Source organism: Diplodia seriata (genome assembly GCF_021436955.1).
Source record: "Diplodia seriata strain FDS-637 chromosome Unknown scaffold_4, whole genome shotgun sequence".
Lineage (NCBI taxonomy): Eukaryota > Fungi > Ascomycota > Dothideomycetes > Botryosphaeriales > Botryosphaeriaceae > Diplodia > Diplodia seriata.
This window is the reverse complement of record NW_027117311.1, coordinates 1896594-1917363: the sequence shown is the minus strand read 5'-3', so window position 1 is coordinate 1917363 and position 20770 is coordinate 1896594. Positions and strand designations below refer to the sequence as shown.

The 20770-nt window shown below is 54.4% G+C and overlaps 7 protein-coding genes across 7 annotated transcripts; 3 read left to right on the top strand and 4 right to left on the bottom strand.

Moving 5' to 3' along the window:
- Positions 1 to 952: 952 nt before the first annotated feature.
- Positions 953 to 2938, top strand: SLS55_004440 (uncharacterized protein; the record flags this gene model as incomplete). Its single annotated transcript, XM_066775898.1, has 3 exons — positions 953 to 1055; positions 1102 to 2094; positions 2145 to 2938. 3 exons carry the CDS (start codon positions 953 to 955, stop codon positions 2936 to 2938), a joined length of 1890 nt encoding a protein of 629 aa, XP_066633779.1.
- A 3222-nt stretch (positions 2939 to 6160) lies between these two features.
- On the bottom strand, positions 6161 to 6635 carry SLS55_004439 (uncharacterized protein; the record flags this gene model as incomplete). Its single annotated transcript, XM_066775897.1, has 2 exons — positions 6161 to 6262; positions 6318 to 6635. 2 exons carry the CDS (start codon positions 6633 to 6635, stop codon positions 6161 to 6163), a joined length of 420 nt encoding a protein of 139 aa, XP_066633778.1.
- A 428-nt stretch (positions 6636 to 7063) lies between these two features.
- SLS55_004438 (uncharacterized protein) lies at positions 7064 to 7879 on the bottom strand (the record flags this gene model as incomplete). Its single annotated transcript, XM_066775896.1, has 1 exon — positions 7064 to 7879. The coding sequence occupies one exon, from the start codon at positions 7877 to 7879 to the stop codon at positions 7064 to 7066; it is 816 nt and encodes a 271-aa protein (XP_066633777.1).
- A 1323-nt stretch (positions 7880 to 9202) lies between these two features.
- SLS55_004437 (uncharacterized protein) lies at positions 9203 to 10321 on the top strand (the record flags this gene model as incomplete). The annotated part of the gene is made up of 1 exon (XM_066775895.1): positions 9203 to 10321. One exon carries the CDS (start codon positions 9203 to 9205, stop codon positions 10319 to 10321), a length of 1119 nt encoding a protein of 372 aa, XP_066633776.1.
- A 132-nt stretch (positions 10322 to 10453) lies between these two features.
- On the bottom strand, positions 10454 to 11443 carry SLS55_004436 (uncharacterized protein; the record flags this gene model as incomplete). The annotated part of the gene is made up of 4 exons (XM_066775894.1): positions 10454 to 10756; positions 10812 to 10954; positions 11020 to 11139; positions 11200 to 11443. The coding sequence occupies 4 exons, from the start codon at positions 11441 to 11443 to the stop codon at positions 10454 to 10456; spliced, it is 810 nt and encodes a 269-aa protein (XP_066633775.1).
- An 841-nt stretch (positions 11444 to 12284) lies between these two features.
- Positions 12285 to 12737, top strand: SLS55_004435 (uncharacterized protein; the record flags this gene model as incomplete). Its single annotated transcript, XM_066775893.1, has 3 exons — positions 12285 to 12318; positions 12381 to 12388; positions 12525 to 12737. 3 exons carry the CDS (start codon positions 12285 to 12287, stop codon positions 12735 to 12737), a joined length of 255 nt encoding a protein of 84 aa, XP_066633774.1.
- A 3263-nt stretch (positions 12738 to 16000) lies between these two features.
- SLS55_004434 (uncharacterized protein) lies at positions 16001 to 16616 on the bottom strand (the record flags this gene model as incomplete). The annotated part of the gene is made up of 2 exons (XM_066775892.1): positions 16001 to 16468; positions 16608 to 16616. 2 exons carry the CDS (start codon positions 16614 to 16616, stop codon positions 16001 to 16003), a joined length of 477 nt encoding a protein of 158 aa, XP_066633773.1.
- Positions 16617 to 20770: the final 4154 nt, after the last annotated feature.

Below are 20770 nucleotides of genomic sequence, written 5' to 3'. Positions count from 1 at the left end.
GCTGTTGCTGCTGTTGCGATGATGATGGTGATGGGAAGAATGGGAAGGATGGTGATGAGGGGTGTTGTGTTGTGATGTAGACGGGTTGAGGCGCGTGTGTTTTAATAAACTAGAGTGGTAGATTATTGCGACCGGTTGGTTTCGCGCTCATTCTTCTTCCTACGGCTCTCTAAGTTTTTTCAATGCTCCAGTATTGCTGCGGATCTTGCCTCGGTTGTCTGTTTGGGTTGAGACTTGTCTTTTTTTTATGTGGTACTGAATGTTTGAGTTTGCTCTTATTGAAAGTACTAAGCACAAGACTGCTTGTTCCATGCTAGGGTTTTCCCCCTCTTGCATAAATGAATGCGCTTCACTCGTGGATTCGCCAGAGCGTGGCCGGATTGATTTCGAAAAGTGGTTGTTGTTCCAGCAAAGCTCGACGAATCAAGGAAAAGTGGATGTCCGAATGCAAAAGTTTACACTGTGTCCTGAATCCCTCCAGGTGTTGTCCCTGGATTAGACCACACTTCAAGGGTGACAGCGGAAGCTCCGTCATTACTAGTACATGGCTCGCTGCAGAGATTCTTGCGCCACAGCTGCCGGCAACTAGTGTCCTGCATGTGAGACATCGAAACACCATAGGACCGAGGTATCCGAACCATGCGAAGACCGCATGGAGGGGGCAAAAGAAAGCGACAGGTTTTAGTATGTTTCGACTCTTTATTACAGTTGTCTTTGGTGTAATTGGGCGTTCATTAAACTATTTGATAGGTGGCCTGATTCTCCGCCCCCGCTTCGGTTCATCGGCCTCTAATCCCTAGTGCTTATGACGGCACCCCTGAAGCTCAGGCTATAATCGTCACTAGCTGTTTCGCAGCATCACACCAAACAGATGATATAACTTCCACATTCCTTTGCTCAAAAATTCGAGTCGTTGAGTGGTTTGTCGCTCAGCCAGTCCAGCCAACGTATCATGCATCCCATTCTTTTCTCCCGCTCGAGCCTTGCGCTTGCTCTAGCAGTGTACATCCTCCCGGCTCTCGCATTGACGGCCCCCAATGTGATTCGCCAAGCAGGTCCGCATGCCCGTGCGACGCTCGAAGTGATGGCTGACCATCTCAGGATCCAACCCGGCGAATTTGACCAACCTTCAGACGTGGTGGCACGACACGGCTGAGATCAACACCCAAACTGCGGTCGGAGATGGCAACGTCCGCCAATCGCATCTCTTCAATGTCCAGGTTGCTGCCTCGTCCGCGTCGACAAGCTTCTATGACTCTTTCGCCTATGAGAGCATCCCGCGTAATGGAAATGGCAAACTTTGCGCGCCCGGAGACGCCACTCTGTGCAATGACATTGACGACCAGATTTCCATCGAAGCAGATATTGGAGTGACCATGTCATGGTCCCAGTATCTTACCAGCGAGGATTCCATCGTGAGAGTCACCCGGAGAGACGGTGGCTCCACTGCTCCCGATAACGTCGTCATCCGGCCCCAAACCCTTGGATTCGACATAGAACAGGACGGCGATGCTGTCTTGATCAAGGTCCCATTCAGCCAGAATGGCTACCGATTTTCGGTTGAGTTCCAAGACGATCTCTGGGAATACCGCATCGCCGCTCCCGAGTTCAACTCGCACTATGTTCAGAACAAGAATGCGTCAGGCAGCTACTACGTCGAGTCGTACGATGACGCAACCAATCTCATCGTCGGCGTTGAGCCACTCAATGCACTCCTGATTTTTGTCAGCCCATTCCCCAGCAGCGAATACGTACCCAACGACGACGCAAACACTTACCAGGTAGCCCCAGGGCTTGTCACCGGTCTTGATCAAGTCGACAAGTCCATTCTCTACTTCGGTCCTGGCGTATACTACATGACTGGATCTGCACATGGAAAGCTCTCGTCTTCGGTTTCATGGGTCTACCTGGCTCCCGGTGCCTACGTCAAAGGTGCCATCGAATACACCAGTCCATCTCTCGACCTCCGGGCCACCGGCTTCGGCGTCCTATCCGGCGAGCAGTACGTCTACCAAGCCAACACAGCCGACGGGTACAGAAACAACAAGTCGGATGCCACCTCGCTCAAAATGTGGCGAGGCGAGTCTGCGGACGGTACGTTTCCCACCACCCGCAACCCCATTTTCAATCGCTGACCGCCGCAGGCATGACATGGACGGTGCACGGCGTGACCACGAACGCGCCCCCCTTCAACTCGATGGACTTTTACGGCACTCTCGACTCCTTCTCGGTCCAAGCATCCGACTACAAGCAAGTCGGCGCCTTCTTCGGCCAAACCGACGGCCTGCAGGCGTACCCGGGCAGCCACCACCGCGACATCTTCTACCACGTCGGCGACGACGGCATCAAGACGTACTACAGCAACGTCCGCAGCGAACGCCTAACAGTCTGGAAGACCAACAACGCGCCCATCGTGCAGTTCGGCTGGTACCCGCGCACCGTCACGAACGTCACCGTCGACGCCGTCGACGTCGTCCACACGCGCTACATCTCGCAGAGTGTCGAGTACCCCCGCGCGCTCCTCGGCTCCGCCGCGAGCTACGAGGACCCCGAGTCGACGTCGACGGCGGACGTCGCGCAGAACGTCAGCGCCTACACGATCTCGAACTGGCGCTGCGAGGGCATCTGTCCCGCGCTGCTGGGCATCAACCCGCTGCAGAACATCGACACCTTGACGCTGTCGAACGTGAGCATCGAAAAACTGGCGCCGCACCCGACGCTGGTGGACACGTCGACCTTGAGGGTTTTCACCGACGCTGACAACGGGAACGCGCCGATCGTGCTGGGTGGGAACTCGCCGGATGGGATTGGTCTCACAATTCGCGACTTTTACGTGGGCGGGGAGAAGATTACGCTGGCGGCCGGGAACTGGGACTCGGAGTCGGCTGGGCGTCTGAACATTGATGGGGCGTACGAGGGGAGGTGGACTGCGATTTGAACGGTTTTTTAAGAGCAGGTTTGGGTGTAGGGAACCAGGTATACAGTTCTTATCAGACTCTATAATTACCGTCTCAAGCATTATTATCTTTCTGACACATTCATGCGGAAATATGGAGAGCGTTAATTCTACCTCAGAACACAGTCTCTCTTGGTCCATGGTTCCCACCGCTGTTGTGGCTGAAGATAATTCAGGCGCCGGCCCACCGCGCTCTGATGGAGGGTGTTTCCGTTATCTAGTCGACGGCTCCGCTCGATAGTATGTGTGGGTGTGAAGGAGGTCAGATGAGAGAATGATCGGAGTTCCCAATACGCCTGTTTACCAATTTCATATCCTGCCAGAATATCGCAGAAGTGGGGTTCAGGGGATCAAAAATTAGACGAGGAAACTACAGCTTAAACTAAGTACACCTCCTGGAGCTGCGCCTCCCTATGTGCCTCAGGGGTTTGCGTAAGACATCTACCAATTCTCCTGTACTCCACCCTATCGTCTGTTGACTTTTCGATTTGCAGTAGGAGCCACTCCCAGAATATATCATCCGTCCGCAATGCCACCAGCATGGCAGTGACTCTCTGCCACTCCTTGAATTCGTGCATTATTGCACAGTCAATGTAACCCTCGGCACGGAAAGAAAGTGGATCCCTTTGAGACTCAACATACACACGTTTATCGCCCTCATCCTGGGTGGTAGCGCAGATCTTGACAGGCAATAATTTTGCCCGTACTTTGATCCAGGCTTTACCCGATGTCGAAAGCCGGCCGTACACATCATCTGGGTTTTCCAGCACGAGATGCTCTTCAATTAGTTTCACGGGACTGATGGAGGGAGGGGATCCCTCTTCATCAAATCTAATGCCGCCATCGTATGCGCACCATGACCAGGACGGTCCTCGATAAATTGGTGAGGGTCGCAGAAAGCCCGAAGATGCTCTCCAGAGCAACGCTTCGGCAAGCCAGCGAGTCCAATTTCCAGCGAAGTAACGGCCCCATACCGCTCCTTTTTCGCGAGCCATCGCGGATATGGCCGGCAGCTTGTCCTCGGGGTTGGTGAGAGCCCTAGCTGTGTAGTTCGCAACCAAACGGTACCATAGTGCAATATCGTCTGAGGAAAATGTTCCAGTCTTCTTTTCCAGAGGGAAAAATTCGAGGTTTACGTCTTCGATACGTGACCATTTTCTGCAGGAGATGTTGAAATGCCCGTCACAGATGTAAATCTTTCTGAGGGAGAGGTAGCTTTCTTGGAGTGTCCAGCCTCGTTTACCCCAGTGTGACCGATTGATGAAATGAGTTGCATATCCAGAAGGGTGAGAGAGACGATTTATCCTTCCTTCCGGACATCTGTAGCCGGGGTTTTCTAGAAAGCAGGTGGTGAGGGTTGTCGGTTGAACATAATACGTGAGCTTTGGCCGGGTATTTGGTCTCAGAGGATATGAGACTTTCATCGGTGATGGAAGAGTCTGGGATCTCTTCCAAAACCCCTCATGAGGTGAGCTTGTAGAAGCCAGCACCAAAGTAACGAAGGATCCCATATAGACATCTTTCATTCGAGCTGATTCTTGCTCCCAATCGGAAGTGTCTCCTTGGATGATGCATAGAGAGTCGATCCAGAGGTAACGGATACCTAATAGCCAGCATAGATGAATAGAGTCTCGAAAAGCCCGAGGAATCTGAGACCAGGCGATGTTTTGAAGGTGGGTGGACAAGTTGTTAGAAGTAGTTTTGATGAATTGAGCGCCTCCCCAGCAGTAGCTCAACGCAGCGTACTTCAACGGCCCATTTTCGGGACTCAGGTGGATCTGATTTGACTTGACCAAGCGGAGGATTTTCCTCCCATGTTCATCGCTAACCTTTAGCAATCTTGTGGGCAGATACGGCGACTGAGCATCGTCAAGGTGTGGATCAGGTGCGCATTTGGCGTGTTTTTCTGAGCATTTTTCCAGATACCCCCGGATATTCGCAATTTCGCAATCTGCTGAGACGAGATAACTTCGGTGTCTGGAGCAAAAAAGTTCATCCCAAGATATCGAGCAGCAGGGCTCCCTGAGAACCATTAGCAACCGTTGAGCTCTTCCATGAGGAAAAGGCCAATTCACCCGGAGATGCGAATAGCTTGAAGTAGCTACAGCCCTCCCAGAAGCATGGGCCAATCTTTTCCTCCTTTTCCTCGCACTCAGAGATATCAGGATGATAAACGCGCCACTCTATCTGAATAGCTGCAAGGCGCGGTCCATCCGATGTCGCTTTTCGAAGCTCTTTAGCCATCCCCATCAGTCTTATAGATCCGACACTCAACCCGAGATTCCTTCGACACCTTATTCTCCCCCTCATTTTGGCACCTTCCCTCAGTACTGTCTCCTTGATAAGACTGCAAAAGTCGCATCGAGAAGCTGATGCGGTTAACGCTGGCATTCCCGGAAAAACGTCGCTGATCAATAGTGACCCCATGTCATACTCGTATTCATACTCAGAATGACAAGAAGGGAAGCCAAGATGTTGATTCCCGTACCGATCTGTTTCCTCAACGAATCCATTCTGGCCTGGTTGGAAGTAAAGGAAGCTGCAACGGTTGCATAACTGGCCAGACTGCCGGCCTTCCGAAGAGTCCATGGCCGGCACAGTCGTGTGGAGGACTAAATCGCGTTGGACTTGACAGATAAGCGGCGAGCATATGAACCAGAGGGAAATTTGAACTCGGTACGTGTGTTTTGAAATGATTTGTTCCGCCCACGGAGGGCTACGTGGCAATGCATTAATGCCGCCTCCTCAGTGTGGGGCAACATGACGCGCGCAGCCTTGCTTATGAGATCCAACGTGACGTGTATTACACAAGATTGCTTGCAACGCTGGTGCCTCACTAGCGATCGAAGTGGTTCAAAATAATTGGGCTTGAGGGTATGGCGCGTGCAGGGCCACTAACCGTATAAGGTTTCTGCATCCCGACACTGGAAAAGGGATTTATGTTGCGCTGAGATTGTCGAATCATCGCTCAGGAATGCTTCACGTCGAAACAAGGTCAAAGAACAGAGCTTGAAACTTAGGGATGCGTGGATGATTGTGCGAAGACCTATATGCTCGCCGTCTGGAAATCACATGCTTGCCCTCACAAACATCATAACATCGTCGAGTATCCAGCCCTCCGTTCCTAGTAAACTGTGCGGCAGAAGGCGCCTCGTGGCCAACTGCAAAACTCGTCCCTGAAACCGGTTTTTGCAGACATTCTCCTTACTCTGATATGTTGTACGGCGGTCCGAGCTTATGTTTACCATCCACGTCCTGAAAATGCAGTTCTCCCATAAGATCCTCAATTCCGACAAACGTTCGAATCTAACAGTTCAACAGGGTGAGGCTACGTATTGCACGGGGGCAACTCATGACTTACGTTGACAGCGGTGACCTCCCTCTCGTCTTCCCGATCTGCCTCGGAGAAATCAATAAGGATGCTCGTCCCGCACACGCGGCAAAACTTGTGCGGTTTCTTCCGGTTCCCGAAGCGATACGCCGAAAGCTCGTCCTCGCCCGAACTGAAGACAACGTCTTGGCGCTTGGGGTACACCAGGAGATAACCGTTTCTGGTGCAGATGGAGCAGTTGCAGCGGACCACCTTGGAGGAGCGTATGTCGCTGAGGGTCGCAGTGAACTGGACTCTGCCGCAGTGGCAGTGGGCGTGGTACGTTTCGATGCTTGGGGCTGGTGACATAGCAGGCGAGCGGTATGAAGCGAGTCACCAGACGAGCAAGACGAGGAGAGATGGCAGCAGCATGAGACGATGCAGTTGGGAAGGGGGATGAGCACTTGCTTTTTATGCGCCCCGCCCCCGCAGCGTTGGTACCCCCACGTTTGTGATTGGTTATCTACATGTTGCAATATAAGCAGGCAGATAGCTTAGTCATCCAAGCAGGGTATAAGGCGACCCCCGGATCGCCTCCACTCCGCTCCTCATGCCAATCCAACACTTCCCACCAATCGCAACACTACAACGCACAGCAAGACCCGTGCGGCATGGCGCCTTCCTGCCGCCTCTCCCGTCATCCATCCCGAAGCCCCTCCCGATGCCCCTCCGGACGCTTCTTTCGACGATGTTCCAAACTTCCAATCTCAAAACGTCAGCATTGCTGGCGAGGTTGCCTAACAGGCCGCGAAGGACCGCCTGGCAAGCTTCTCCTTGGTGTCGTCATCGAGCTCCTCGTAAGCATCAATCACGAACTGACGCTTCTCCTTCAGCTTCTCCTCGGTGCCCTCATCAAGCTCCTCGTAAGCATCGATGACGAACTGGCGCTTCTCGTTGGCGGCGGCCTCGTCGGTGTTGTCGAGCTCCTCGTAGGCGTCGATGACGAACTGGCGCTTGGCAAGCCTCTCCTTGGTGTCGTCGTCGAGCTCCTCGTACGCATCGATGACGAACTGCCGCTTCTCCTTGGCCTCGTCGGTGTCGTCGAGCTCCTCGTAGGCATCGATGACGAACTGGCGCCTCGCGAGCTTCGCTTTGGTGTCGTCGTCAAGCTCCTCGTAGGCGTCAATCACGAACTGCCGCTTCTCCTTGGCGGCGGCGCCATCGTCAGTGTCGAGTTCTTCGTAGGCATCGATGACGAACTGGCGCTTCTCCTTGGCGGCGGCATTGTCGTCAGTGTCGAGTTCCTCGTAAGCGTCGATGACGAACTGGCGCTTCTCGTTGGCGGTGGCGGCAGCATCCGTGTCAAGCTCCTCGTAAGCATCGATGACAAACTGGCGCTTGGAGAGGCTGTCCTTGGCGCGGGCGTCCAGCGCCGCGAACGAGGCGGCCGAGCACATGGCGTCGCGCTTCTTCTTCTTCTCCCACGGCTCCGGGGCGTTGAGCTTGGCGAGGGCCCGCTCCAGAGCGGCGCCTTCGAGCTTGGGCGTTGGCGCTGCTTGCGCGGCCGTGGCCAGGAGGACGGCCAGGATCGAAGTGATTTGGGTGGGCTTCATGATGATGGAGCAGGTGCTACGAGGGATGGGGTTTGGATAATGAGACAAGAGAGGTATTGGGCGCTGTAGGATGAAGTGGCTCTGAAATGATGGCGTGAATATATATACATTCGACCTTGGGCCCGACTATGGACACGACTCCTCCCTCAGTTTTGCCGAGCCTGGGGATACTGGTGCTCCGGCAATGACGATTCCGTAGGAAGAATGGTGTTTGAAGCGGCATGCATCTGTCGCGTTCGCTGCCGCCCGATTACTTCTTGCGTTGACCGCATGAATGAGGATTGCTTTCCTTGTCACTTGCGCATCCAATTGATAGTGGGTGGGGCTATGCAGTGTTCGTGGCCTTGGACGGATTGGAGGAACTCCCATCGCCAATGGATGCACTGTGGTCCCCACCTCTGATGCTAGCAGCAGGAGAATAACCGTCCCGGTCTGCTGTGCAACAGCCGGACGATGGTGGGGAGTAAGCAATGTGGGTGGCCTTAAACGAGTCGGAGGAACTTTGATGGCTATGAGAGGCATTAGGGTGCCACAATCAGCGGGATGCAGCAAAACGAGCATGGTTTGGAGCGAGTAAAGTTCCCTTGTAGCATTGCAGCGTAGCAGGCAGCTTCTGGAAGTGTTGGGAAATGCGGGGGAAGGTCAGCGCGCAGTCAGTTCTTCCGAAATATGGCGCTCTCGCGTAGGAGTACGGCTCAAAAGCCTTGTTTTAGCAGTCCCTGTTGATCTCACTTGCCGCAACATAACCATGCTTTGGGCTCAAACATGTTTCTGCCTTTGATTCAATAGTGGGGGTTTCGAAGGATTTTGCATACATCACCGTCGCGCAACCGAAGGCTACCTCTCTTTCCTTTTGGGTGCAATCAGCTTAAACCGGGGGCCTTCACTATAGATTTTGGCGGTGTGGTCGGTTAAAATAGGATCGCCGGGGGCGTAAACAAGCCTTCGGCTACAAGACCTTCCTAAAAGAGAAAGACTTGGCTGCGATAAGAAGGCTTGTTTGGCAAGTCGACACGAGCCATCAATGAAACAATGGCGGGCATCTGACATGCAGACGCAATCCTTCGATGCGTCGACATGCAATCCAACGCACTACCGTACCTGACCCGTTGATGCAACAAATTACCCATTGGTGCACATACTAAAGAGCTCCGTACATTAGACGAGCAAATGAGAGTAGATACGTATCGTTGTACTATTGGGTCTGGTGCATTAATTTGTCAGACACGGAGTCAGTCCGCGGTGAAGAGGCTACCATAGTCTCGTTCAGTCCCTCTGCTATCGTTGCCATTGTGCTCATTGCCTCCTCCTTTCGCCAATACGATGCCCGAACAAAGCCTTGAGACGCTTCAAGTGCGCGTCCTTTCTTCTTCTACCCCGAGGATCCCCTGCGGTCCATGCTATCTCGTCGACATCATCCAAGATGCCGAGCAGGGCGAGCACTTCATGGTCGAAGCCGCGTCCACGGCCTACCTCTTGATCCTCACGGAAATCGACGCTGAGCGCTCGCTCTGGTCAGCCAGCGACGCCCTCAGGTTCTGTGCCATGGCCATGCAGCGGCTGGCTCCCTCAGCAGTCTGTCTATTCGATGACAATGGCGCGCCAAAGCCAGAGGCCCGTCGCACCCGTGCCCTCTCCTTGCTCAGCATATCCGACCACGCCGCCGCCTCCGTGGGCAGCTGGCCAGCGGGCCTTTCTGCCACGAAGTTTCCACCGCCGCAGCATCAGCTCTTCACCTGGCTGCCACGCTCAAAGCTGCAGCAACACCGACGGAAGCTCTGCTGGCTTGCCCTGGCGCTGCTGCTGCTCGCCGTCGTCGCCGCCGCCGCCTCCCTGAGCACATCTTCGACGTCGGGCAGATACTGGCAGCGCTACGACACGCGCGGCAGCCAGGGCCCCAAGTACCAGCTGCAGTTCACGCACCACAACGTGTCGGAGTGGGCTGCACGGTACCCGCAGTCCAACGGCGACGACGACACGTGGTTCCTGCGCATCGACGACCAGGCCATGGTGCCGGCGGGGCTCGTCGACGCCGACGAGCGGCGGTACCAGCGCTGGTTCCGGCAGCGCTACCCGGACGCGGACCGCGTGCGGCTCGCGGGGGATTACCTCGCCCAGGCCTTCCTCTCCGACCCGGCCGCCATCCAGGTCCCCGTCGACCGCGCCTTCCACATGGCCCACTGCGTCCTGGCCGTGCGCCGCTACTGGATCGCGCGCGAGACGGGCCGCCACGTCTGCCCGCGCGACATCGACTACAAGCACATGAAGCATTGCATCGATGCCCTGGACATGTGGGCCTTCCCCGAGGGGCCGCGTCGCTCCACACTGCCGCCCGGAGGCGCCGCTCACGGCAGTCACCATGGCGGTGATGCCGGGAAAGCCGTTGTAGATGAGTCGGATGAGACGAGGCTGGTTTGGCGTACCAAAATCTGCTTTGATTGATTGATGCCCTCGGTAGATAGTTCATGGCAGTGTCAGGAATTCTCGGATAGTTCCCCAGGAAATTGATCGACTCTACGGACTTTACCGCAAACATGTCATGATTCAATGTGCAAAGCTGTCTGGTGTGCTACGCTAATGCCCGTGTCCCGGAATATCCCAGTTTCCAGCGCCGTGCAGGATGTGAGACCTTGTCCATTCCTTGAGGTCGTCGAAATTCCTGCACATGTGCACGACGTTGAAGTCTGCGGTGGGGAACTCGTGGCCTGGGAGGCCGTCCTCGGTGAGAATGGGCGCCATCTCGGCCGAGCACTGTAGCTGCATGCGCAATATCTCAATGCAGTGGTCCAGATGGCCGCGGACAACATGCGCGGGGTGGTCCACGAAAAACGTGTTGTTGGAGTAGTGATCGGGATAGCTGGCCATGCGCAGCACGTTCTTGCTTTCTGTGTCAACTCGATTCGCGATATGCTGAGGCGACGCTACTACTCACCAGGCAATGTAGTTGATGGAACACTTCGGGATATCCGGCGATCCCACCCCCCATGGCTTCGGGGATGCGGGTCCAGTTGCGGTTGGCGTCTTTTCCCAGCTCGCCGAGCTTCGATTCCTCGATGCGCAGCGGAACTCCGCCAACTACCAACATCTCCCCTCAGTAGTCATTCGTAAAGCCAAGAGGCTGGGACGCTGGCAAAACTCACGCATCCATACATCATCCCATGCTTGGTCCACATCGTCGCCGGCGCCTCTAAACGGCGACTTTTGGTAGAAGCTGCCGGTGATTGCTTGAGGCGCGTAGCGAATGAGGTGCTGCGCCGGAGCTGAAGGGGAACCCGTCAGGACTCTGTATTTTTCCATGATGAAGAGAGAAAAATACTTACACCACGTAGATGTTCGCATGGCGCACGTCTCCGCGCCCGGGTACCATGTGCCGGCCTCAAAGACGAAAATGCTCCACGACAGCACGGCCAGGCACGCGATGGCCGCTTTGCATGGGTTCAGTCCCTGCTTCCTGCCCAGATGCTCTTCTTTCTGCTCCACGGCCATCTCTTCTTGCTGGAGAGACTGGTAGGGCTGCTTGAGAGCAGCTTTCATGCGCTCGGCCGCTCTTTCGAAAGCCGTCATGGTGGTGAATTGGATGAGAAGGAAAACAAAGTGTGTTTGCAGCGAGTATGGAGGAGCACTCGTTCTGCTGCTCGATTGCAAACATCTTTGGACGCACGGACCTTGATCAAAATTGGGGGCCGTCACTTCCAGCTGCAGGCTACGCAGGGTACAAGTCGTGCAAGGGTAGCAATCCTAGCTGCAGGCTGTACAAGCGATATCAATGCAGATAAGCATTTTCCGAAACAGGGTGGTAGAACAACGTGCCCATGTCGAACTGAATCCTGCAGCTTACGGGTCGGTTCTGTTTCCGACGGCTAGTGTGTATTTGTTTTTGCTCTGTATCAAGGGTTTGTTGACCTATCAGACCATCCGAGGTTGTCAGGATCCGGGTGGCTTACGCTAGCGGTTGGATGTATGCACACCCAGTGCAGCTTCAAACTTAGCCGTGAGTGTGCGCAATTCAAGGCCCCCATTGTCGCCTTACGATGTGGGGCTGCAATGCTACCGAGACTCGCGCATGCATGCGACGTCTCCACTGCTGGTCCGCGTAAGACATTGGGGTCAACGGTCGTCAAAGCAGTTCCCCCCAACCCCACCCACTGACCTGGACTTCACAGTTCGAACAATGCGCCTCTTCAGAGCGTCCATCTTTCCGTTTCTTCTTTCAGCGCTTCAGCCAACATGTGCTGCCTTGAGCCAACTCTGCAAAGTCGACCTGATTCACGACGTCGATATCTGCATGGTCTTTGCGACGGCTCAACATGACCCTTCCACCTATCACCTCGCCTTCTCGGGCAGATTTCCTCAAGGCCGAGGCTGGGCAGCTTTCGGCCAGGGGGCCGTCATGGACGGAGCCCTCATGTTTGTATTCTATCCCGACGAGCAGCACAATGGTACGTCCTTGGTTTGACATTCATCCACCACCAGAGTCTTAATTGCTAAAGCACGCGTATAGGTCTCACTGTGAGCGTACGATCCACCAGGTTAGTCCGAAGAGCCCCGGTCTGTAAGTACGGTCTAAGCGCTGACACTTCATCCCGACAGCGGTCACTACCCTCCACAGCTGTCCTCCCCACACAGCAACCTCTCAGTATTGCAGACATCTGTAGACGGCGAAGGCTACTACAACGCCGAAGTCAAATGCAAGTCCTGCAGAGCATCGAGCAACGAGAAGGACGGGTACGAGCATTGGCTCTGGTCCGCCAACGACTATCAGACCTTGCGAACCGCCGAGGTGGACGCCCCGCTGCAAATGCACACGCTATACGGTGAGTCTCGACAGTACGACGAACCTAGTCCCGCCGTTCGCTGAGGTCGCGTCAGGAAGATTCGAAACGATCGTCGAGCAGTCGCCATCGGGCAACCTTACCCGGGCCGGCGACAGGACGAGCATGGGCATCAAAGGCCCGCCCGCATCATCGAAGGACCTGATCCGCGCCCACGGCGCCCTCATGCTGCTCGCGTTCCTGGCCATCTATCCAGCCGGCGTTCTCGGAATCCTTCACGGAGGCAAGCGCGCTTTTTGGATGCACGCTGGAGCACAGGCGACCGCAACCGCATGCGCTCTCGTCGCAGGCACCTTTGCCATCTTTGCACCTCCCGTTCACTCCCGTGTAAGTGTGTCTTGGTTTGTGGGATACCGCACGCCGCTGACTGATTTCCTTGTAGACCGGCCCGCTTCTTTTGTCGCATCGGGTCTTTGGTTCCGCAGTCCTGATCGTCGTTGTCGCCCAGGGAGGGATCGGATACATGCATCACCGAACGTTCGTGTTGACGCGGGAGCGGTCTCATTGGTCGCGGTGGCACAGGCCGCTGGGCTATGTCGTGCTGCTTTTCGGGTTTGCGAATGCGGCCCTGTAAGTGTCGATGTTGTGTTGCGAGCGTTGAGTCGACTACTAACGTAATCAAGTGGCCTTTATGTCGGAAAGATGTTTGATAGCATTGGCGTTCCGCTTTTTCTGGTTGGCTTAACGAGTGGTACTTGGGCAGCAATGGGGCGGATCATTAAGAGGTTCAAGAGCCCAGTAGAAGCATCCATTTCCGACGAGGACTCTGTGGAGACGTCTGAGCTTGAATCTATGATACCGAAATGAATTAGTGGAGACCACTTAAGTTGGATTCTCCTCTTGTAGCTACGGATCTTGACACTGCACACCCTCTCCCCTCTCCCCTGCAGACCCAAAGTAAAACATCGAGTAGCATTGTTGTAGTATGATTTGACAGTGACTAGGGACCTGTTCGGCTTCACTTCCTGATTGGAGCGACCAAATGACACCATTTTGGTCCAGCGGCAGCGTCAATGTCACAGCTGCGAAAACCCGAAACTGCCCACCGGCTAATTTGGTGTGAGATGGTGGAGAAGAAGCGGAGGCTGACGTTATATGTGCGCAGAGTGGTGTGTGGATGTCCAGGATAATGCCCGGCTACACGTTGCCGCGTTGGTCCGACCCGACGTGTCCGGGGAGCGCGTCTTCGCGTGTGCTCCGCCGTACAACTGGAACACCGTGCTTGGGTTTTTGCGGTCTGAGTTCCCGGAGAGAAATTTCATGGATGACGCGCCTGGGCTGTGGGATTACTTGACCACGTGCGAGCCTGCGAAAAGGGCTGAGGTGCTGCTGGTGGACAGGGGGCGGCCGGGATTTACTCCTTTGAGTCGAAGCCCGAGGGATATATTCGAGGGACACTAGGTTGATTTCAGGCCAGAGATCTGGGGGCGCGCTGAGGGTAACATGCTTGAGTAGCTTGAAATGGAACGGAACAAATCCAAATAGCATCCTCCCCCAGACCCACGACACAGGTGATTATAACAAACAGATCGGACAGGAACAGGATCAATCTTGGTAGTCAATATACTATTAGAATGAAACTACGTCTTAATGAGAGATCGTACCGAGAAGCCGCCCTCCACCACGTAAGGCCGTCACATGGCCGTCGGAAAGGATAGAGAAGCCAAGCGCGAACGGATCGGCTATGGGCTACCGCATTGTTAGCTAGACTTATATTAAGTCTTATTGGTCCCGGCACCTACAGAAATACCCTGAAGCTCTGGCGTATCTGATCAAAGCTGCCCTCGCATCTGTCCTTCCAGTTAAAGTAGATGCGGCGCTCTTCGCGCTCTTTGGCGGGGGAACCGGTACAATCATTGGTCGTGAAGGTTTCGACAAAGGTCCATGGGTTTACGGTCAAGCCCTTCAAGCCGTGGAAAGGTTCCTTTGTCCTTTGGCAGGATTGGTCGAGAGCGACTAGGATTACCTCATCAGGCACACCAGAACAATTTTGTTTGCCTTGGGTCCAGAAGCCAAGCAAAACGTGCTCAGGCTCAAACGAAGACGGCGTATACCGTGGTCCTTGGGCAAGGGCGAGGAAGGGGAAAGCAAGAATGAGGATCGAAAATTGCATGTTGAAAGGCTTTTGGAGTGGTGTAGGATGCTCTCGTATAGAGAGATTTTCCTGGGATGGAATCTGTACAAGTGCGAGATGGGCGCCATTTATAGTCAAACATAAGCCTAAGAAAAGATCGTCTCGATAAGATCTGTCCCAAGCTTCGACCTGATAGTGCTTAAGGCGGAGGAAAATCAAGGGACTGCTAGGGCTCCCAACAAGCGCGCTTGGCAAGCTCACCTGCAAGCGCCTACCGATGAACGCTTGCCAAGCCTTTATAGGTTGCACACCTCTCCGTACGATGTTAACTCTCCTGCCTTAGATAGTAAGGTTGTTAACTACAATGCAGAATCGAGTTTCAAGTGTTTGCCAAACCGTTTGCATTTGTTGGGAGTCTTGAGCACTACGCACGACTGGAAATAGATCACCGCTAAGAAATTTTTCAATATCTAGGGTCTCGTTGAAACATGTCTGAGACTCTCCCAATTCAACCTGGGTTTGCTCCACACATTCAAAGACAGCCCGCGTCCGTTCATGGAAATTGATCAAGTCATCCACCCGGATGTTGAGTCTCCCCAACCGCAGCCTTGCCCATCCGACTTCGCTTAAGTATTACCGGTCTGCTACCACTACTGCTTGGGCCAAGCATTGCCACCGTACTTCTCTTCGCCTGTGCAAGAGACCTATTGGAAGTCAAGGTCGATGAGCCAGAGAAATTTCGCCTTCCTCAGCGTTATGGTTGACTTTTAGCACCGGACCGTCCGTGACTTCCTCAAGACCTCTGACATAGAAACGACTCCTGAGGAAAGAAGCGAAATTTTCCGGTGTTATCTGGCCATGATCAAGTATTTGCCACTACAGGACGTCTGTGGCTGAGCAGCCCTCCGCGCCACCAGCCGCCGGCCCCAACTCACAGCGACTCGGCTGACTGCATAGTTCGCGACTTGTTGCTTTGTAGCCTTGCGGCCTTCATCATCTCTGAGCTATAATTACAACTTAAGTGCAACTTGTAAGCAACTGAAGTAACTTCTACTTCATCACCAATCTGACTCCGGCGAGCCTCTTGGCCCCTCAACAGAGGTCATGTATCGTTAATCAAATTGATCGAGAGGGAGACTAAACAACAAGACCCTGCCGAACGGGCCTCGGAGCAGAGATCGCCTGTTACGCCATTCTGTCCACCACCCGCGCAACTCACTGGCTCACTCTCACTTTCCACTCCGGCACCTCGAAGTCCTCTCTCCCCGTCATGAAGCGAATGCTATTCCGCAACACCATCTGCAGCACCGCCATCTCCTCGTCATCCCTCGGCCCGTAAATCATCAAGAACGTATCCGCAATCCTGCCGAAGATCGGAATCACCTTGGTAACCAGCGACCCAGCCGGCACGGACATGCGATGTCGCTCGCCCCAGCCCTTCTCGATCAGCACGCGCGCATCCGCCGGCGAGACGTACAAGTGGATTGACAGATCGGGATGCGGGTGCCCGATCTCGCCGCTGGAAGCCATCGCCGCGTGCGGCAACGACTTTCTGGCCTCGGCGTCTCCCAGGAGATTTGCAGACACGAACAGCGCGGGGTTGTGGCGCTCGTAGCCGGACTTCTTTGTCTCGAGCAGATGCGGGTTCTGCAGCGCCGCGTTGGCGAAGAGGTTGCGGATGAACTGGAGAGAGAGAGTAGATGGAGAGTTAGGTTAACCAAAAAAAAAAAAAATCCAACATGACCATTCCATCATCACCATCCGCAAATCAGCCTCCACCCCCGGACGCCGTTTTTCACTCAAAACTCGAAAACTCACTCACCTCCCCCATCCCCGCCCCCGCATGCTGCGACAGCTGCCTGTGCGGCGCGATCCCGCCCACCTCGGCCCTCTCGCCGCGCCGCCGCGGCAGCGCCAAAATATCCGCATGCGCCTTCCCTCCCTCATCGTCGTCTTGCGGATAGTCGTCCGTCCTCGTCGCCTGCGCCTTGCTCAGCGCAAACGGCCGGATCAACAGCGTTATCGCCGCCCACCCCAGCACGTTGTGCGGCACGCCGCCCGGCCCCAGCGCGATGAAGGCGCGGTAGTCGCGGATGCCGAGGACGATGAGGATGGTGGTGAGGGCGGTGATGGTTGTTGTTGCGAGGATGCCGGGGATGGTCGTGGTGGTGGTGGTGCGGGAGGGGATGAGGCGGCGGAGGTGGTCCATGGTGTGTCACGTGTGTGTGTGTGTGTGTGTGTGTGTGGGGTGGTGGTGGTGGCGGATGTCAGCGCGCGGATTTTCCTGGTGGTGGGATATTTATATATTTGGATGAGAGGAGCGGGGGATCCGGAAGGCCATGCATGCATGGACGCGCGTGTGTGTGGTCAGCATCGGAATTAGCGTCGCCCCCACGGCAGCGGGCCGGACGGAAGGCGTCGGGTGTGTAGCTAGTGCGGGGCGCCCGATGCCGGCGGCGATCATTTGGTGCATTCGAGCTCCATGGTCATTCTTGAAGCTGTTTTCAGCTGGAGTCTCATGACAATTGACCCTGATAAAGTTCGTTGAGACTTGACACTGCCGCTTCCAGATTTCTGTCATTTACTAGCTAGTCGTTGCTCCTTACCTTCACCAGAATACTAGAACAATAAAGATTTATGGACCAGGAAAATCTCATGCCCATTGTGAAAAGTCTCAAATGGCTGCCCATTGATCTCTAGCCTCAAGCCTACATCATTCACACTGGTCCCGTGCTCTGCCGGCTGCCTGCAAGCGAAACGGTATCTTCAATACATCGTATCGAATGTGTTCGGCTCTGCGGTCTCCTTCAATGTCGCGATTTCGTCCATAAGCCAAGTGGTACACAAGTCTCTGCAACGTAGAATCACCCGCTCCGAGCTCCGGAGGGTCTCGCCGTGGACTTGAAAAGTGACGAAGATCGACCTCAGCAGTTGAAATCACCAGAATGATACATTCCGGGATAAACTGGTCCCGGTAAGGAAGCCTCTTTGGCCAGGTAACTTTCAGGCCATGAAGCGCAGGGCTGAATTGGTCTTGGCCCAGTGTATGCTTGTGTCCAGGTTTTAGGTCTATGCCGTGCGACCAGGACCGTGAAATCAAGCTGATTGTGCCCGCCACGTTGACGTCGAAAACTGATACAAACAATCGATCTTCCCCATTGTTACACAACTCCAGGTATATGCTCTGGTTTTCCTTCACAAAAGCGGTTCCATCATGAGCTAACAGCCGTCCTGGAACAGAGTTTGAGACGAGCCCAAACGTGACATCTAGCCGATGATCTAAGTGCTCACAGCCAATTCCACGGCGCAAAGCAAGAAAGTGCTGTGCTCGGCACAGGCTGTCAGCCACTTTGACCGCTTCTTTCAGGATGGAAGCCAACGTGTCTGGGGAAAAGGGCAGAGAGACAAACAGCGTCCTCCATCTATTGTATCCGCAGAGTTGGTTTCCATCTATAAGAAAATGACAGAATGGGTGTTCGTTACCCGCACCGTCCCAGCGTCTCAGGAATCTGGAGCTCTTGACATTTTCTCGGAGAAGTGGATCATCGAGGGGAAATGCTACCGGCAATCGAATGAGGGCCTCGGTGTGGAGAAACGCCAGCGCTCCGGCGAGAAGCTTGTGGAAATCCCGATAGTCCACACATCCAATGCTTTGGAAGGCATCGACTTGCAAGACCCTGGTTTCTGCGAGCTTTTCTGTCTGGGTGGTTCTTTCTGATCCAAGAGGCATGACGGTGTAGGTGTTCCCCAGCCGCACACCAGCAACGCCGCCAGCCTGCATAACAACATCACAGCCTTGCGCCTTGACGTGGAACGCTTCGGAGTTTCTTTCATCGATCGAAAAGAGTAGCCGCAAGTCAGGACCTTCGACTCGAGGGTGTTGCTCCGGAAATTCGATGCTCACCATCTCGCTGATGCGTAACAGAGCAGTCCGCCACGAGGTTGGCGGCCCCGGCAACCCTTCCTCCAATGCTCGGACCAGTGCATTGGTCAAAGCACCCACGATTTTCCCAGTGTCGTCCTCAAACTCCCAAGCTGACTCCCAGGGTGCTGAGGCTGCTATGCGTACGGCATAAGGATTGTCATCGAGATGCACGCGGTGTTGAAGCTCTCCTGTCCTTCGAAGCTGATCGATGTGACTTGAGAGATTATGGTGCTGTATCTGTGGCAGTCTTTTCGGGCGTGCTTTGATTCCATGCCGTGGATCGCGAACCATCCGGCCGGCATGGCAACAGTCAAAGATCAGAGTGACGTTGTGTGTCTTGTTGGTCGTTTCCAGCAGAAGCTGCGATAGCTCAACATCGAGAATTCCTCTGAAGTCTCCTTCAGTGCTGTAGTGATAGTCCGTAGGAACTAGGAATTGGTAGCGCCGCCGCTTTCCAGAATCCCCATCAGGGTCGCAGCTTTCATCAGACTCGACCAAGCCACCGTGCCCAGAGAAGTAAACGACAACAGTGTCGCCTTCGGTGACTTCAAAGATGAGTTTGTGCCATGCACGGACAATCCCATCTCGAGTGGCTGCGAGACCAAGTAGGCTTGATATACCGAATCCGCGTTTCTGGAGAGCTTGTTCCATGAGATCGAGATCATTGCGAGGCCCGACAAGGTCTTGAGTTGGGCACGCAATAAGTAAAGCCTTTCTTCTTGGTGTAGCGATAGTTGTCTGCATGGTCGTGCGCTTCGGGGAAAAGATACTGGAGAGACCTTCCGGGGCATCCGACAGGCTTCTGACACTGTACGACTGGACTGCGTGTCACAAGTATATGAGCGATCAATGGTGCTGACCGGTTTGGTGAAGGCAACGCACAAGTATTCTAGGCAACGACGCCCGCTTAGCAGGCAGCAGCCAGTTGTCCAATGTCATCAATAGTGCGTTGTCCAGGTGCGGGGGTGCTGTCGGGAACAGGGATGATGGCCTTGCGGGGATTCGTTCATGTTGGCGTGGCAGGGGTGATATCAGCCAACAACACGCTTCTATCGGCACAGCCTGATCATAAGAGTGACTCACCGCGCGCATGACGCACGTCTCTGAGGAATAACCACCTGCCCATTGGATTGGCGTGCAGCTACGCATTTCTGATCTTTTCGACCGCAAGGCGGCCGGAAAACTGCCTTATCACCCTCTTGGCATGCATTTGGCTTATGTCTTAAGTGCACAGCCTGGTCGTGAGTGATGCCGAGCGAACAAGACCGTTACTTCTTCCAAATTCCTCAAGGGCCATCCCACCTTCCAAGATGAACATTCTTTTCGTAAAAGAGCCACACCGCAGCAAACGAATCGATTCTTTGATCAGAGATGCAACAGAAGGAACCAAGACTGAGAGAGGACCTGTTTTGTTGGAAGAGCTGGGAGTGTTGCTTTGGCGGCGCCACATGGACACCGGAAACGCAGATGATCTCGATGCAGCACTTTTAAGACTCGAAATGGCCAACGACATCTGTCCCGACGATCACGAACGTCGACCTCTGATTCTGTACAATCTCTCAAGGGTTCTGGACTGCCTATCTAGAAGAATGGCAACGCCTGACGTCGTAGAGGCCCTGATCACGCGTACCATCCAGGTCATAACAGCAAGACCGGTCAATGATTGCGAACTACCGATCTTGTGGTGTCGTCTCTCATTCGCTCTGCACCTAAGTGGAAGACTACACGGGAGCGAAGAAGACAACGAAGCAGCACTTGTGTGGGCAAAAATGGCCGTTGAAAACATCCCAACTGAACATCCATATCGGCTTGAGTCCTTGGAAACGCTTCACAGAGCACTGTGGATGAAGTTCAACCAAACGCAAGAGACTTCGCTTTTGGACTCTGCGATAGAGATACACGAAGAAATCACTGCAATCCTGGTGCAAGGACACAGCACCAGTGAGATGTTGATGTATCGAATCAAAAGTCTTGGTGTGCTTCTGCGTACGAGATCAAATCGAACAGGGAGCGTAACGGACAGCAACTATGCAATTCAGAGATTGAACCAAGCAGCAGCA